The sequence below is a fragment of the Zophobas morio genome, unplaced genomic scaffold (genome assembly GCF_036711695.1).
Source record: "Zophobas morio isolate AGI-343-1 ecotype UQ-CSIRO unplaced genomic scaffold, CSIRO_AGI_Zmor_V1 ptg000024l, whole genome shotgun sequence".
NCBI classification, from domain to species: Eukaryota; Metazoa; Arthropoda; class Insecta; order Coleoptera; family Tenebrionidae; genus Zophobas; species Zophobas morio.
The window spans coordinates 17360192-17380019 of record NW_026972129.1 but is presented as its reverse complement, the minus strand read 5'-3'; the positions used below and the strand labels follow the sequence as shown (position 1 = coordinate 17380019).

At 35.6% G+C, this 19828-nt stretch overlaps 1 protein-coding gene across 1 annotated transcript; it reads left to right on the top strand.

Moving 5' to 3' along the window:
- The first annotated feature begins 3283 nt into the window (after positions 1-3283).
- On the top strand, positions 3284-19828 carry LOC135135654 (NFX1-type zinc finger-containing protein 1-like). Its single transcript, XM_064064779.1, has 11 exons — positions 3284-3553; positions 11457-11516; positions 13021-15092; positions 15143-15460; positions 15514-16551; positions 16602-16849; positions 16899-17214; positions 17461-17730; positions 17784-18018; positions 18157-18936; positions 18994-19828. The coding sequence occupies exons 1-11, from the start codon at positions 3481-3483 to the stop codon at positions 19722-19724; spliced, it is 6141 nt and encodes a 2046-aa protein (XP_063920849.1). The 5' UTR covers positions 3284-3480; the 3' UTR covers positions 19725-19828.

Below are 19828 nucleotides of genomic sequence, written 5' to 3'. Positions count from 1 at the left end.
GCTACTTTTTCTTAATACTCAGCTAGAGCAAACACAATTTAACAATTAGGATTATTTAAATTAACCATTTGCTAGAAGATTTCATGAAATTCACTTAGTCAGGAAAAACACCTTATGTTTAATTACGAATAGGTCTCTGGATGCATATACGTAAGTGTTACATTATAACACTTCTAAATTCTTCACACAAGATTGCTAATAGTTCATTTACGGCAGTTAAACAAGTTCATGATACTGCGGACTGGCGGGGGGTTATGATATTTTCTCCCCTCAGGTGGTTATCATCGTTATCACGATTAATTCATCGGGGCATGTTTCGCAACGCCAGATTGATTAATTAATTAAGGCATGCCCCCAACGCTACAGAAAATTTACGTTACCGAGACGCTTTTTCCTCGCAACGATTTTGGATACATCACCGAGACGCTTTTTCCCTCGGAGCGATGATTGGATATTTTTGTATTTGTTTATTATGTGTTTTGTTGGGGTAACCAGTTCGTAGTATTTTAACTTCTCAAAGTAAATTATTTTTGAAGTAACCAATCATTTAGATCATGATATAATTTGGTATAATGTAAACTCTTTGTTTGAACCGTTGATAAAGTGTGGCAAATATTAATCTCCTGTAAATTATGTTAACTCTGCAATTTTCACATCATACTATATTTCTTAATCTCACAATCTTAACCTCAGTAATTTTATTTGTTGTATAAATTTAATTGAACGTAAATTTCATGTTCTACAGTTCTAACCTCACATAACATTTCTATTTGTACAAGTTTATTTCACACCAGATCTTTCGTCTCATAAATCCTTGCTAAGTTTTGTTTTGTAAATACTTTGTTGATGAATGTTTTCTATCATATAAATTATTTGATGTCCAACTTTAATCCCACATAAGAATTATTTGTTCTTTAAGATTTCACAAGATTGTATGACGAATCTAAATGTTGTTTATTGCTCTTTGAAACTTTAACACTTGTTCAGTTGTTGTTAACATCAGAGTTATAAGAGATTGAATGTTTTAAAATGGAATTGAGGTTAAATGACACAGAAAAACGTGGCAGAAGCGAGGTTTGGTTCCTAGTCGAGCTGGCGAGATTTATCGCGCCACCTGTACAAGTCCACAGGTTTGGATAGATTCAGGGGCGGCCGCCGACTTTGTGCATTTCTCGATTTGGCCCAATAGTCGAGATTTCTACGGGTTGGAAGACCGTAATGGCCTAGTTCCGCAGGGCAAAGTTCGTCATGGGATATGCGTGTGGGGTAGGCTTTGCGATAGATAGAATCATCGTCGCGGGGGGAGAACAGTTCCAGACCGGTAGCTTAGACTCCGCTTATGCCACAACGCTCCAGGGGTACCTTTCTTGTGCTCCTGTTAACTGCCGTAACAAAAAAAAAAAAGGGGAAAGAGATCGGCCGCCACACGCCTGTAATAACTTGTGTATTTGCATCCAGTTACTTGATTCAGTTTTTGCTTTGTTTATTAAACTTATGATATTCAAATATTTGCATTGATTCCAAACAGATTTATAGAATTTTCCATTTGTTCGTTTTTCATATGTGTATGTCTGTAAATTCGCGAGTGTTTTTCTTCCAGTCAATTCGCGAGTGTTTTTCTTTCAATCAATTCGCGAGTGTTTTTCTTTCACATATCTTAAGGGTCTGAAATGTAATAAAATGTCGTCCGGGAATAAAACCAAGGGGGTTTTTGCGCTGAGGGGTAAATCTTCGCAGCGTATTTCCCCCTGTGAGGGTGGTGCCGTTTCCCCCCCTCCAAAACAATTTCTGTTAATTATTTCTTGCGCTCTCGACAGTGTATGCACTTGTATGAAAGAACTTCTTCCCGCCATTTTTCAAAAGCAAAAAAAAAAAAAAACACAACGTAGGTTCTCATTTGTTAGACGATCACAGCCAAGGCCAAACTTTGAATTTTTAAATTTTTCGCGGGCCTTTCAAACTGTTTCAAGGTCAAAATTTTAAGGCGGGAAGTTTGGGTTATCACAGTGTCCATCAAGATTACATCGAAGACCGAAAGACATGTATATAAAGTCCAGCAAAAGATAAATGCAAAGGACTCCAATTATGAGTACTGCCGCTGTAAAATCTCCAGTCGCTTTCGAAGCTGTCAATCAAAATTAGTGGCTACCCTTGTACCTTTCCAGAACCGTATTTGTTCTCTAGTAAACGCATTCCCAATGCGTAATGGTTTTATTGCAGGTTGCGGTCTAAGTTACTAAATACTCCTCATAAAATAGTTGACGGCGTTTGCATTTATCTTTTGCTGGATTTTACGTACTTATATAACAAAAATTACATTTGTTGATGTAGAAAGAAGTTTTTCTTCAAGCAAAATCTTAACGACAGATTGAAGACAGAATTTTACAATGGAAAATTTGGAAAAACATATGATTGTTAATTGTAACAATTGTAAACAAAAAAATGTGCAGTTTATGGTGTATTTTATTCTTATGTAAAAATATGTTATAGGTAATAAATGTAATTATAGATATTTCGCGTGTTTTTTTTGCAGTTTATTGTTCTTTCTTTCTGGATCGCCGGAGGTAAATTGCATATGTGCACAACTCTGTGCAAATTTAGCAAACATTGTGCATATTTCGAAGAATTTTTGTGCAAATAAATGCGCATATTTTGCCAAATATTTATGCATATAAATCCGACACCTAGATTAAAATAAACGTGTTAATTCATCTTATCACAGTCGGAGCTATTTTGCCAAAAATTAATGGTAATGAGACTATTTTTCAGGAAAAAAAAGTATTATTTATATAAAAGTTTTTTAAATTGACACCATCAGGGTTGGCATCAGTTCGAGTTCATCAGTTACATTCTATACTCATTACATAAATGTTAGATTTGATGTTAGTCTCATCGAAATTTCAGTCAAACTTGTGATGTTGTTATTAAAACCACTGATGAACTAAAACCATAAAACCTTATTAAGACAGATTGTAAAATTTCAATTTCTAGATTTTACTTTTTACGATAACTCATGTTTGCAAGGTAAAAAATATGGATACATGATTAAATCTTTGGCGTTAGTACTAAAACGTCTCTTCGTACGGTGCATCGGTAAATTTAAATTATACATGCTAAATTTAAAAACCAACCTTGTTCAATTATTTTACATCGAAGCTGTACGTCGAATTTGCATAACTGCGAAACTGCCAAAGCGTTGTACCCTGCGAAATTTCGAACTAATGAAAACCTCACGACGTTACACGAAGCGTGAATGCCAGCTCACTCGTGCAATCGATGGATATTTTAATCGTCGTTTCGAGGCGAGAGCGTGATAGTGCACTTGCAATTCGCTTCCTTTTATTTTATTAATTGTGTGATTCAAAGTGCATCGGTGATTGCCAAATTAGTCTCATTTTTGCAGAAATTGCAAAATGTCAAATAAATCGGACAAGTGAGTCACTGATTTAGCCGGTTACGCAAACTTGTGACGTTTACGAAATGAATCGGAGACAGGGTAATCCCACAAACGAACGGACGGCCAACAGAGGCCAAAATTGGAGGCATCCGCACGGTAGGTCGTACAGTAACTGCAATAAATACTTTATTGAGTACGGTTTTCTGTCGAGGAGTTCGTTTTTTGAGATTTTTTTTATTGGATTCGGTGTTATCACGGTTTAGAGTTGTATTTTAAATAAAAATACGAATTATTAATTTTTTTAAAGTTGGCTTCGTTAAAACGTGACATTTGTGTTTGACGTTTTAAATTTAGAAATGTCAGCTATGGAAATAAACTAACTGTATTCAACTATTCATATTTATTTATATACAGGGTGAATCATCAAGCGAGCGTACTCGATATCTCGTTAATTATTTGAAATGGAAAAAATTAATTACTTTCAACTATACAAAGAATGTGCTTTTTTGAAGGCATAACATAAATTTGGTGTTTTTAAATGCAAAACTTGTATATCTGTACACCCTCAGATCGTTGTCTTTTTAGGTTTTATAACCCCATATTATTTTTGAAATTTCGATACTACGACATTTCTTTTTTTTAATTTTTCAGCAATGCAAGAATTCACAAAAAAATCGCATTAAGCATTGGAGTTATTTTTAAGATTTGTGTCAACAACAAAGATACGCAGTATCAATAAAATGAAGTCTTACCACAGTAGATCAGTAACGAAACTTCAGCAATATTTGCAGAACGGGTGTGACCTTGGGAGCCCGTTCCCGGGAAACACGAAGATTCAAATATTTCGTAACATTCATATGTGATTCATATAATACTAATAATTGTACACAAAAATAAAAATGGTTGGCATGTACTAGTGACATTGGCCATTTTTTTCTTTCTTATAAATTATTAATATATTCAAGCAAAACATTTTTATTCAATTTTGACGTTTTAAACTGCGTTTATTAAATCTTTAACAAGTCTGAGAAATAAGTTGTTATCCATAAGTGAATTGCAAAATTTACCTATAATTCACTCTTAATATTTTTTAATCACTGACAAAAAAATAAAAAATAACTTCAGGAACATAAACATTTTGCTTATTATTTTTAATAGTTTTCAAAGAATACAATTTGTTTGACATATTTGTTTGGCTCTGTGAGACGTCAATTTGGGAATTGTATAAATCCCACACCAATACAATTCCAAAGCGTGTTTCGGAAACTATTTACTACAGATTATTTCGATACGAGTGCAAGAACCAACTGTGAAACACTATTTTATTTGAAATGAAAAATTTGCTAAGGTGTACTTTTAAACAAACTTCCACAACACATCTCCCCTGTATTTCAACCTCTTCAACAATCATTAAGTGATGTGAGTTACCGGAAACTCACCTTGAAAGAACACAACTGTTTATGGTATGTTTGTGGATACTCATTAATACGAAAATTCTTACACCACCACTTCTGCGAAGTTTGTTGTGAACTTTGCACATTCTTACGAAGTGGTACATCCTGTTTTAATTGTGTGACATCTTAAAGTTTTCAATGAAGATGTGATTTTTGGTGATTTAATGATACCACCACCTAAACATTTTTCAGTTTATACTCCGATGGTAATACATTTTGTGAGTTTTTCCCAATTTATGCACCGTAGTCGTTAACTGGTTTGCGGCTAAAAAACGAACCATACAAAAATACCATTCCACCACCCCTGCAAAGACTTTCCTCTTGATTACCTTGTTTCAGTTTTTATTAGTTAGAATTTTTTACACACTAAAATTTAAAAATAAATCTTGGACCGCTCAAACACGTACACATCGAAAATTAAACTATTTCGTTTAACCTGCAGTTTGTTGACCTCTTTAGCCTGGAATTTTCTAGTATTTTTTTACATGTATCGTAAGTATCTATTACTTTGTTAAAATAAATTTTACGTTTGTTTTTAACCCCATAACCCAACATCCCGTATGATTCCGTAAATAATATGACATTTCTTGTTGACAAAACCAGACACAACGTTCACCGAAAACCTTAAAATGAAAAAGAAACTATGTTCTTCAAGGTCGGAGCACCCTTAGTGACGCTAGTGACCTCTTTATGTCGTTCCGTAAGCTCCCCATGTATTTCTTATGGAATCAGCTGAGACTTTCATAGCTCTGGTCTTACTATGTAGAGTGGTTCTCGTAGTGGTTATACAAAATTATACTGTTACAATTTTCAAATACGATATTTCAGGTTTTTCAAAACACTCTGTATTTTACTATTGTACTTGATCTTTTTTATTTTATGTTAAGTATTTTCTATATATAAAGTTGGTAGTTTCTCTGCGATTTTTCACTTTTTTAGGAAACACGTCACCATATTGAAAGAAAGAGAATAAAAAAACGGTTTTTAACAATTAAATCAAATTTACATATTTAAATATGATAACATAATGATGTAAATGTTACATTAGTGAAACTACTGTTAAATCTACAGTTGTAGAACTTACATAAGGAACATTTTTGAAATTTTGAATAAAATCCCCTCTCGAAAGTTGATGACGTCATCTCAAAAACTTTATTACATAGATACATGTATACAGTGTGTTATTGAAAGGTACGTACAACAAAATTGACAGTTCTTCGCGAAGTCTAAGAAGCCTGAAAAACTTATTTTGTGTTTTCAAAATTATAAAGGGAAAATGAACCTTTATCTAACCTTTTTAGACGCTACTGAAGGATAAATAGGTAAAATTAATTTATTTTAGCAAATCCTAGCAACGATAAAAATAAAAGTTTTCTCAAGACTAATAAAAAAATTTAATAATTTTTATCTCTGAAAGAACACTTTTGCCAGAACTTTTTTTAACTTTTAGCACCCACATTTTGAGACCAATTGCCGATTTTATTTTGTACGTACATTTCAATAACACGCTGTATATGTAAGTATCTATGCAATTTAAGAAACATGTCCCGAGATGCATTGTTATTTGTGTTTTGATAATACAGTTTTATTTTTTAGAATTTTGCCTTTGCAAGAGCAATGAAGTAATTTATTTACAGATTGTAGAGAGAAAGAGAATGGACAAGTGTTGTTGGATAATCTAACAAGATAATGATATTACAATTAAAATTATATTGTGTATCTTCAAATTAATAGGGTTATCTTCGAAAAAAAACTTAATTACGTAATAGCTATTTATGGTATAAGTGAATAAGTCTACGAAAAATAGTTCAGCGCACGAGGCGAAACCGAGTGCGATAATGTTTTTGGGTGGATAAAATTTCTTTATTTACGTGTATCATACAATAGTTTTTCCAATTTCGCAGAATTTTCAGAAAATTATATTGCTTAGGTATTTCGTTTACATAAAAATGTTAATTGTACTATTACTAATTTGATGAATACTTAAAGAAGGAAAGTAACTCCGCCTTCGTCAAGGTCAAGTGTGGTGGAAGTTAAGTTCACTCTACTTTCGTCAGGGTCAAGTGCATAGATGAAATGAGAATTTTGTTAATAGAAATTGTAAAATAGCTGTTTCTGCAACAAGTTGCGAAATGGTATGCTTTACGCACTAGACGCACCCATAGGTGTGCCAGCAAGATTTTTTCTGCAGCAAAATTTAAAAATAAATATTTCAAGAGACAATTTTGCCAAAAAAGGACATAAAAATAAGAATAATTGATTTAAATTTTGCTTGGAAAGTGTTTTGTTCTACACAGTCGAATGTGGAGAAATAACAAATGTAAAATTTTAAACTTAAACTGTCAACTAATATTTTCTGTCAAACAAGAAAAACCTTCCAAAAAAGGTCACTGTACAATATACCGCCGTAAATTGCGTTAACAAAAAAGTATTTTTTTTTAATTCTAAATAAAATTTTCCTGAAAATTGTAAGTATTAATTTATTTTTCAACACTAGTTGCAATATAAACTCTATTTTAGTACTTTTGATGCTCAATTTACTCTCAGAATACTAAAATGTCGTCATATTGATTCAAAATTGCAAAAATATACATTTTTATAATAAGCGATTTTATGTAATATCACAAGATGTTGTATACCGAGCGTTAATAAAACCGCCAAGTGATTTATTATCTTCCATTATAAAATAACTACCTATCAGCACTTGAACATTGTACACAGAAAGAACTAAGCGCTTATTATTCAGGATACGATTAGAGCGCAAAAATAGTATTTAACGATATAAAAGGATGAACAATATGCAACAATGGAAGCAAAAATGGTATCGGAAACCACGCCCGAATTAGATATCACATTTATTTTGTAACGTGGTTTTCAAATATGTTTATATGTTAATCATTTTATATTCATCAGACAATACAACTGTAGAAATGCGTCAATAGAATGTACACATGTGTTGATATTGCGGGCTACAACTTTTAATCTTTAATGGAGTCCCTATGTAATTTGTCAAAAAAAGTGCGTGTAGCTCTCAGAAATTGAAATAAAATGCCGTTTCTTATATAAAAATATAAATAACTTTCATTTTTACAACTTGTACTTACCTGTGAAAAATCGGATTTTGCGTTTGACCAACCATTTAATGTGTACCATTTTTTGATGTCTCACGGTAGTGATGTGTACACATTAAATATAATTTTACTTCAGAAGCGTCAAAAATAGAATAAAAATACACAGGACGATGACGAATGTACTTTTTTCAAAAAAAATTGTGAGAATCAAATCAGGTAAACGACGACTTTGTTGCTGTTTTAACAAGTCTTGACAGTTTGTAAAAACATAATTTTATTGCAGCATTAGAATAATACACATACGTCAGTAGTCCAATTGAAACGGCTGATGTCAGCATCACGACCAACTAGAGCAGAAATTTAAAAAATCACCCGATATAACATATATACTCAGTCAATAAACAAGTGCTCCTCGATCGCTATTTCATTAATAGAGATAATTTTTTAAGTAATCATACACATTTTAGTTTTTTCAAATCGGACACTGAAGTATTTTATTATTCGATCTTGTTTTGTTTTTTTTTCTTTTTTCTATATTTTCTATGCTACTAATCGTAACTACTATAAGAAATCCAAAGAATACCCATATGTTCTGTAGTATAGGTACATGACGGCGTAGCATGGTACAGTAATAGCATCGTTACGGATCAGTTACGCGAATGTGCGATGTCTGGAGTGAGTTATCATGTGTCATTAAATATTGTAGATAAAGATAAGAGGGCGACGAAGAACGATAACGTTAGGGGATCTTTTCTTAGGTTATATTGTTCCTCCGCTTGAGTATCTTTTCTGTGATTGAGGACAATACGATGATTCCTTTAATTTTAGTTTAAATTTTGTAAATTTATTAAAGTTAACCAAAATCTTCTTCGGAGTGTCCATCGCGGCATGGTTTTCAAAAATTGGTCAAAGGTAATTTCTACAAAACTTCCCTCGCCCCAGAAGTACGGTCCAACAAATCCCGCATCTTTGCGCAAATTCCAAGAGGACGCGAACCGCACAAGTGGGACAATATGAAATACATATATGTATTTAAAACTAACCAACGGGACAAATGTATTCTCAGTACATATTTAACTGTTTATGTTTATATTTCGAAAGAAGTCGATTATTGGCCGGTTCAGATAACAAGCATCCGCGGCAACATTTGTGTTAAAAGAAAATTAAATTTGATTGATTTTGTCTCCTCAAAACAAAGAAGAAGATCAATTAATTAATTCAGCCTACAATTTTGTAATTTTAAAGTTATGTAATTATAAAGAAAAACTCCAAAAAAAATGCTCCAGAATCTTGAAAACGTTTGAGGTTATCACAAACATGGTAAATCATCCTTAATCAGAATTTTGTTGTTCGTGCCGCCCAAAAAATGATGGCGTTTAACAATACATTTATTGTTTAAATTTTACAGAATAACAAACTATTGCATATGTGATTTATGCATCCGTGTTGAGTTTTTACCCCAGACATCAGAATTTTGAAGAAAAAATTAAAATTGATAACATGATTTTACAATTTAAGAAAACAAAAAAGAAGTTGCAAACGTTTCAAGGTTTTGGCAGCATGGTAAATCGTTATTCAAAATTTGCCGGTTTATGCCCGCCCTTAAATGATGACGTCATGTTACAGTTGTGCCGAATTTCTTCGAATTTATGAGTGTTTATGTTAGACATTCTCTCATTTCAGTTGCTTTTAACACAAATGCATAACTTTGGTAATGCTAATAGTTGAATTCTTTCGAAGTATAAACATAAACAGTCGAAGTTAAGCGAGCACTGAGAAATTGAGAATACATTTTCCCCGTTTTAACAAAACAAAATTTTGTAATAGAAAAACTCACTTGTAACAAACGATTAGCACGTTTCTTTACCTTTATTCAAACATTAGATACATATTTTTATTTTAGCTTATAATGGTTGCCATAAAAAATACTTCCTTCGCTTACGCTCGGAAAGTAAAAAACAAAATTCGCAAAATCAAATCTTTTAATTTTTCGAAAGAGCTGTATTTGACAAGCTGTACTTTATGGGCGAGGGAAACCTTCTCGGGGGCTCCAAATGTATTTTTTTTTTAATGTGACACCTTCACAGAGCTCCCAACAGTTTTTTAAAAATGTAAAACTTTCTCGGGGGCGCCAAATGTCTTTTTTAATGTGAAACTTTCTCGGGGGTCCTAATTGTCTTTTTAAAAATGTAAAACCTTTTCGGGGGCGCCAAATGTCTTTTTTTAATGTGAAACCTCGGGGCTCCCAATTGTCTTTTTTAGAAATCTAAAACCTTGTCGGGGGCGCCAGATGTCTTTTTTTAAGAATGTGAAACCTTCTCGGGGATCCCAATTGCCGTTTTTAAAAATGTAAAACCCTCACGGGGGCCCCAAATGTCTTTTTTAATGTGAAATTTTCTTGGGGGTCCCACCTGTCTTTTTTTAAAATGTAAAACCTTCTAAAGGGCGCCAAATGTCTTTTTTTTAAGAATGTGTTAGTTTAGGTTTTCTAAAGAGTCTTATAAACAAGGAGTAGCCCCACCGGCGACCCCCTCTTCATTCCAGTGACTGCTCTTTAATATTATTCAATCTTACCTTACCAAGTACTAGCCCCGCCCACCCACCCTATATTTACTTACAGGGTATATGATTGGCCAAAATTAGTTTTATCTTAGCATGTACTATTTTTGGAATTTGCGCTTCCGCGGCGCGAAATCAAATTTAATAAATTTTCAAAGAAGCGAGATTTGTCGGACTGTTCCTCAAGGGCGAGGGAAGTTTTGTTGAAGTAACCTTCGACCAATTTTTTTGTTATTAGGTTCAATTTTTTGCTCTACCCCTCCAGATGGACATGAAAGGGGCTGGAGAAGACCTGGTGAACGTTTTGCTCAGTGCAGTTTTTCTCCAAGGCTTAGTTTTGGTGGCGGTTTTAACACAGTGGGAGACAGAGTATACATATACCTGAGATTGTGGCATGTTATCAAAGATTTTTGAGTTTTTTTATTTCTGAGCATTGTTTCAGCTTCTAATATTTTTCAAAATTGCAGACACCATAACAATCTCTTTTAAAGATTTTAATTTTGCAAATATCAGATGGTTTCACACCACATTTCACATTTTTAATTTTGTTAATTGTCCCTTCTATTCTAAAATTGTGCAACTAATGTTAGAAATGAACTGTACATACAAAAAAAAAAATAATTCCCAAGTAAATAAATGCTGCTGCTGATCATCTGAACGTGTTAATGTCGAATTCTTTCGAACTATAAACATAAACAGTCCAATTTAAACATATGCGGAGACATTGAGAATGAGAACACATTTTTTCCCATTGATTATTATCTGCTTTAATTATATTTCATAATGTATTACTTGTGGCGGCCTCTTAGAATTTGCGCCCTCGCGGTGCAGGGGCTGCAGGGATCTTATTTACGTCACTGGTTTCTACTTTATAGAGATTATAATTTTCCGAAGAAGCGGGATTTGGTGGAGTTATGTAGTACCTCAAAGACGAGGAAAGTTATGTAGAAATAACCTTCGACCAATTTTTTTCAGGTTTCAGACCCCAAAGATATGGAAGTTCCAGCAGATTGGATGAAGCTTCAGGACTCGCAGGTAATATAAATAATATAATTATCCACCACATCGTAGTATATAAAACATTTAAAATAACGTACATTAAAGAAAAAAGACAAAGCGCAATTTAGTGTCACAGTTCCCATAAACAGGATTTCCAAAAAAAATTTGCTAACACGAAGGTACCAGAAGATCAGACCGTTACACGCGATCCTATATATGTATATAAAGGGCCAAGTGGTGGAAAATATTTTCTTGAAGTTAGAATAGAATAAAGTGCAAAAAATATACTTCGAAATAAAATGTTGTATTTCGAAAAATTAATAAATGAAACATTATTTTTTATTGTTTAAAAAAATGGCTTCTACAACTTTCATGAAATTCTGGAAACCCAATACGGTCGTTAATACTATCGAGAAAGCAATAAAACACGATCAAAGACATCATCTTCAAATACCTTGGATACCAAAATCATGTTTTATTTTTCAAGGCGTCGCAAATCCACATCGCAGCCGTTTTCTTATTCCAATTCTTACAAAAATTCATTCAATCCATAATCCGTCCCACATAAGGATGGAATTCACTGTCTACCCACGAAATCATTCAACAGTCCACGTGGAGGGCGCATTCTTTAGCCAAATATCGGCAAACTTTCTTCGGAACCAATCAGAATACTTCAATGGCGATTAAAATCGGAGATGACCCTGATTCAGAGGCGTCACCGATAGTTTCATGACCTGTCTGACCTAACAACAAAAAGCTGCATGGAAACTTGTCTCCAAACTCCGACATACTCCTAAATAGAATATGCTATTAGGACTAGGGACTTAGTTGAGTCCCGCTGACATAGACGTTTTGTTAGTCCGTCTAAATCCCGATACCCAACTTCCTCCACCCCTTGGTTGTAACGTGTTCGAAGAGCCTCTTCTCGACTCTTCCCCAACTTTCAACTTGCTGCTCGATCAGATGGCTCTTATGGTATAAATTATCACTGCCCTAATTAATTCTGCGTGTGTACTCAACTAGTAAATATAAAACTACGACAAATTTACGAACCACCCAATCGGGTTTTCCTTTTTCGATTATGTACAGACCTTGCGTGCCGTACTGGTAGAGTCAGTCCTCTAGGGCATTGCTCATGTTTTCACCTCGTCCACGCGCTCAATTCACCGCCCTTAACACCGGAAACCCCATCCAATACGAACGGTTAGATTAGTCCCACTTTACCCGGAGTTCCTTCAAACCAAGAGCCGCGACTGAGGAAAGTTCCAAACAACTCTGCTCTGCTATATTTTGTGCATAATTCTATAAGGGTACGTAACTCTATCCGAAGCCTAATGTTTATGTTTGTGGTCACTTATTGTTCTCTTGCTCCGAAGCAACCCTAAACCTAAAGGGCAATTTTTGTGACGACCACTGCTAGGATCTCGGACATCAAAATCCGGACGTAATTCACTACAGTATCTATTTTTAATAAGTTATTTTTAGAGACGCTAATAATGTACAACGTAATATAGCTTAAAATTTGTAATTTGTTTTTAAGGAAACCGTGAAAATGGGGCTACATCTGAAGAACGATTTGCTTCTCGTTCGTCAGGAGCACGTCGATATCGTACAGCGAGCGCTAGTTCAGATCAATCCTTTTCAAGAGGAACTAATTACGGTTCTGGGAGTCAAAACCAGAGAGATGATCGTCCCAGAAATAACCATACTAGACATAATCAAAACATAGATTCTACTAACCGAGGTAGAACTGCAAGGCCTATAGGCTTCAAAGCCTTAGAAGCTCTCGTGGACAAGGATCCAGAAGAATTACTGTTAGAACTGTCTGATAGTAAAAAGGGGATTGCCGAACTCATAAGTATGGGTTTGTTCGAAGATGCAATCGTTTTGTTTATTAAAATTTTACGGAAAGTGACCGATGCAACTTTTGATGAAAGAAAATACAAAGTTTTACAGATGTATTTAGACGATAATTTTGTCGAACAGCTGACGAAGTACATTCTGTTTTTACCCTTGCAGAATATGGACCGTAAAAACCGAAACAGATATTTTTGGAAAAATCCGGATGAGTTCTGGAATAATGTCATCGGGATTTGTCAGGAGGTATCTGATGCTATACCGACGTTCGCTCGAAAAATATTGCCCCTCATTCTGGAGAGTTTGAATGAGTGTTTCCCACACTTCGAGCATAAACATAAACGCCACATTTCTGATCAAATTAAAGAGAATGTAAAAAAGTTGTTGGAAGTTGTCGACGCTTTAGTAAAAGAATATGAAGAAAAACAAAAGGCCGACATGGAAAAGAAGTTGACTAATCAGGTTGAGGAAGAGCCGCCAAATGATTTTAGACACATCTCGGTGTACCCCAGCTCACTTGAATTAGTGGGTGGTGTTCCCCTATTTTTAAGACAAAACGTTGTCGAAGGACCGTATAGGGATGTCAATCATTACTTAGACGTCCAGTTCCGTTTGCTGAGAGAAGATTTCGTGGGACCTCTAAGGACTGGCATTGCGTCTTATCGGTCACAAAATCAATCAGGAGAAAGAAAACGCGTGGAAAATGTCAAAGTCTACAAGAAAGTAAGATTTTTAAATCCAGAAACCGTAAATGAACAGTTTTGCATCCGCCTGCGTTTTGATTTCACCAAAAAAAAGAAAAATTTCAAGTATGAGAACTCAAAAAGATTTATGTTTGGATCGTTGCTATGTTTTACTTTGGATAACTTCAGGACAATTATTTTTGGCAAAGTTGCAGAAAGAAAAGTCGAAGATCTAGAAAAAGGTGAACTGATAGTTGGATTTGATCAAAATATTGGGGTACAGTTCAATGTCGACTATCTAATGGTCGAGTGCGGTGTTTATTTTGAACCCTATTATCACGTGTTAAACGTGCTACAGACCATGAATGTTGATAATTTTCCAATGGAAAAGTACATCATTCGTGTGGATTCTTCAGTCGAACCTCCTCAATACTTGACGTCTCCGATTTGTAGATACACCATACGAGGACACGAATTTTCACCATTATTAAACTGGCCTAGTACAAACTTTTACCGACTGAATGAATCCCAGAGTATAGCTTTCAAAGCAGCGTTGACGCAAGAATTTTCAATCATTCAAGGGCCTCCTGGCACCGGTAAAACATTTTTGGGGCTTAAAATCGCAAAAACGTTGATAGAAAATCGGCGACTGTGGTATGCAAAGACACCTATGCTGGTTATATGTTACACGAACCATGCTCTGGATCAGTTTTTAGAAGGAATAACCGAATTCACCGGAGAGATTGTCCGAGTTGGAGGACAAAGTAAAAACGAAAAGATGAAATTGTTCAATTTGAAAAACAGAAGCAGATTCAAAATGAGTGCAGCCGTCTACCAGCAGAGAAATGAAGTTCAGGTAATGTTGGGACAAATAAGAAGTATAACGGAAAACTTAAAACAAATAGAGTTCTACCACAGCATTAGAGCATTCGACGTTTTTGAAGAAGTCGTTCCCAATTTCGGAAAGACTTGGTTTAGAAAAGTCCAAAAAGATGATATTTTAGATTGGTTGTTGAGTGGAGATGAAGATTTTACATTTCCAGACGCTGCAGGCCGTTCAAGTGTAGCTGAGGTAAATTGCATTTTGGTAGGTCTATCAAGATGTAACCAATTTTGTTTCAGATTTCCGAAGGAATTAATAATTTACATGTCGAAGATAGAAATGAGGAAGACGAACTAGAAGAATCCGAAAACGAAGATGAAATGGACGAAAATTTTGAAAATCAAGTCGACGACTTGTTTGATGAGGTGAAATCGGTGTTCGTCCCTTGCAGTATTCCCCTTGTCACCGTGTCGTCAATGAATGACCGAATTTTTTATCTTCAAAGTGCTATATCACAATTGGAACTAATTGAAGAACCAACAACAGAACAACTCATTTTTGAAGACCAATGTCGTTTAGAACTGTTGGTTTTAAGACGTCGTTATGACTATTTAAATGTACGTTTTGTATTATTTTGTTGTTTTTTTTTTCTTTACTATCTTGTTGTCAGGCAAAACTAATAGAAGGTAAGCAAAGAAGTGCAGTCCCGAGACAAATGCCTCAGTTTGTCAACCTAAACCAGCCCCACAAAATACCACCCAATGATCGCTGGAACCTTTATTTTTATTGGCTAGATTTGTACAAACAGAAGTTGCGGAAAAGGTTAGAAGCTTTAAATAAAGAGTTTCGTGAAGTTTATAAAGCGTACGAAGAACTACGCGATGTTGAAGATACCAGATCCATGAAAAACGCTTTAGTTGTTGGCATTACAACAACCGGTGCCGCGCGTTTAAGGTCATCGCTGCAGGCACTAAAAAGCCCAATTGTAATTGTTGAAGAAGCAGCGGAAGTTCTGGAAGCTCATATTGTATCTTCACTGACTAAAAACTGCAAGCATTTGATTCTGATTGGAGATCATCAACAACTAAAACCCAGCACTGCCAATTACAGTGTTGAGAAATTTTATAAATTGGGAATTAGTTTGTTTGAAAGGATGGTCATTAATAAAAGCCAACTCTATACGCTGAATGTTCAACATAGAATGAGGCCAGAGATATCTAGCTTGATATCGCCTACTATTTATCCAGCTTTAGAAGATCACTCAAGCGTAAACGACAGACCCTCTATCAAAGGACTAGATAATTGTTTATTTTTCATTAATCATACTCACAAGGAGGCCGAATGTGAAGGAACGAGCAAGAAGAATTTTCATGAAGCCTCATTTTTGATAAAGTTTGCCAAGCATTTGGTGTTAAATGGTTACAAACCAGAAAACATAACTATTTTAGCAGCGTACTTAGGCCAGATGTTTGAGATGCAAAAAGAGAAGAAGAAACACAAACATGTCTTGGGAGACATGAGAATAGCTGTTTTAGATAACTATCAAGGAGAAGAATGTGATATAATTCTACTTTCGTTGGTTAGAAGTAACAGCGAAAATCGAATTGGATTTTTATCAATAGAAAATCGTGTCTGTGTGGCGCTTTCCCGAGCGAGGAACGGTTTCTACATAATGGGAAACATGGATCAACTATGTGCCGCAAGTCAGGTTCGTGGCCAATATTTTGTTTAAATAGCGATACTCAAATTTTCTTCCAGCTTTGGCAAAAAATACGTCGTACTCTTGAGCAGCAGAACGCCATTGGTAGTGAATTAAAACTACGATGCCAAGTGCACACAGACAAAATTACTTACGTACAAAAAGGTGAAGACTTTCTACAAATCCCGGAAGGCGGATGCGATCAGAAATGCGGAGCGGATTTAAGCTGTGGCCACAAATGTACGTCTTTGTGTCATATTGCGGATCGAGACCACAACAACTATAGATGCAGAGAAGTGTGCAACAAGTAAGAAATTCATCACTTGATGCATTTTGGTACATTTTTGTGTTTTAAGGAGATTGTGTGACGCAGACGCGCGTCATTTGTGTGAGAAAATGTGCTATCAAGAGTGTGGTCCATGCTACTATCCAGTTCCTAGGTTTTTGGCATGTAGACATACTGTTAACTTGGAATGTCATGTGGACCCAGATACTTACCAATGCGTCGTTTTGGTGTCCACAACCCTTCCATGTGGCCACGTTGCCGATAAACCTTGTCACAGAGACCCTCAAACTTACCGCTGTCCACACCCCTGCGAAATCAAGGTTGAACCTTGTGGCCATGCCTGTACACAGAATTGTCACATTCGAAAGGATCCAGATCATTTACAGGTAATTATCAAAAAGTTATGTGTAGGAATGAGTGGTTGATACACTTGAAAGTATTTGTATTCTATACGTGGATTGATTGATATCCTTCTTATAAATTCGTCTGCTGCCTCACTGTTATGCGCTTATCATTTGAAACGTAATTTACACTACTCTGATCTATTTGTGCTAATCTACATTATTAATTATTATTAGTCGATTTTAAAACTTGCCGAATCATGACACAAATTATATCCTTTCATTTTTTAGTACAAGTGTACGAAGAGATGTGCACAGTACCGAAAAGACTGTTCTCTGGAAATAGATACCCACTTGTGTCCAAAGCTCTGTTATGAAGAATGCGACCCTTGTCTGATTCGTGTTCGCAAGAAGAGAACCATATGTCCACACGTTTATGACGTACCTTGTTCTTCGAACGTTGACGAAATTATTTGCGAAAAACCTTGCATAAAAATACTCCCGTGTGGACATAAATGTAAGAGCAAATGTCATCAACCTTGTGGAAAATGTGAAGTTCAGGTAAGCACTCAGGCTAACTCTTAAACCTTCCAAGCCAACTTCAATTCTTGCAGGTCGAAAAAATCAATTCGATTTGCGGTCATCCCATTAAAGTTAAGTGTTGTGAGGAACCGGATAGAGCCTTATGTAACAAGAAATGCCCCCTTAAGTTACCTTGTGGTCATAATTGCACAAAGAAGTGTAACGAACCCTGTACAACACGCTGCAGGGAAATCGTTGACTGTAAAATACAGGCTCCATGTGGGCACAGCCTGACCAGAATTAAATGCTGGATAGCAAAATCAGATAGTATGTACTTAAGTATCTTTATTGTTTTTTGGAGAAAAATATTTCTCATAATTAGTCTATAAACTTCTTGTTATTGCTCCAAAAACAATTTTACAATTATTTTCTCGAAACAAACAATAGGTAACGTTCGATTTTAAGGTGCTCGTCAAAATTCAGCAACCCTTTTGAAGTACTGCACCCAACCTTGCTCTGCTCAGCTAAAGTGTGGCCATCGTTGCCCAGGAACGTGCGGAGAATGTCACCAAGGTCGTGTGCACAAACGTTGCAACGAAAAGTGTGAATTTCCCTTGATCTGTAACCACCCGTGTCAATTCCCCTGTAGGCAAGCATGCAGACCATGCGCGCGTCCATGCCCATATAAGTGTCAACATGGGTCTTGCAGCAAGAGATGTGGTGATGCTTGCACCCCGTGCAAAGAAAAGTGCACAAGGAGATGTTCCCATCAAAAATGTACCAACTTCTGTGGTTCTATTTGTAACGTACCTCCGTGTGAGCAACCTTGTGACAAAAAGTTACAATGTGGTCATCCATGCGTTGGGTTTTGCGGAGATCCATGTCCACCCAAATGTTTGATATGCGACAAAGAAGAACTGACGACAATATTCTTTGGTTTTGAAGAGGACGAAGGTGCTCGTTTTGTACTTTTGAAAGACTGTGGGCATATTTTCGAAAGTGTCGGGTTAGATGGATGGATGGCGCAGGACAGCAACAAAATCGGATTTAAGGTGTGTCCTGGATGTAAGACTCCTATTAAAACTACTCAGCGATATGGTAATTTAATAAAGACAGCGTTGGCGGACGTTAGTAAAGTGAAGAACGACTTCTATGGAAACCTGCAAGAAATCAAGACGATGAGAGAAAGGTTGCTTGCAAAATTAGAAGATTTGAATGAAACAATGCCTATTGTCATGAGGATTCGTAAGTATTGTATTGCTAGTTAGCATACCTCTATGTAGAGTTCCCTTGAACTTTCAGATTGTGCTGAAGTAAGAACATTCTTAGAACTGATCGAGACACGTCTACAAACAGACAGAAAAGGCAAACGACAAGAGATTAATAAACCCGAACTGAAGGCGATCGAATCAAAATTACAAATAATAGAACACATCATCAAAATTTGTCTAAAAGTGGACGTTGGTGAATCTGACGCTTACGCTCCCCAGGTAAAATTTTTAGTGAAAATTCTCTCACGCGATGAAGACTACATCACAGACCAAGAAATTGAAGACATACAACTTGAACTAAATAGACTTACTAGAATGACAGAACTCAGCAAGATTAAGAAGTCGCCGAATTATAGGGTACACGTCACATGTAACGCTCGAGTTCGACAAATTGCGGAACAAATTGATGAACTTTTACATGGTGCTACAAAATTTTGCGACGAAGACAAAGTTATAGTACTTCTAAAAGAGCTGAGCCGAATGGTAGCTGCAAGCATAGGGATTTCAGATAAAGAACGAAGAGAAATTGTGCAAGCTATTGGTCTTAGGCAGGGACACTGGTACAAATGTCCCAACGGTCATCCGTATGCAATTGGAGAATGCGGAGGCGCAATGGAGGAAGCGGTGTGTCCTGAGTGTAAAGCAAAAATTGGAGGAAGACACCACACATTGACCGCCGGAAACACGGTGGCAACAGAAATGGATGGTGCTAGATTTGGTGCTTGGTCAGATGCTGCTAATATGGCCAATTATGAGTTATAATTTTTAAAATTAGTTTGTAAGTAGCATGTTTATCAATTGTAGAACAAACTTAATAAATTGTGTACACTTTTATTTACATCCTTAATAAATGATTTAAAATGTTA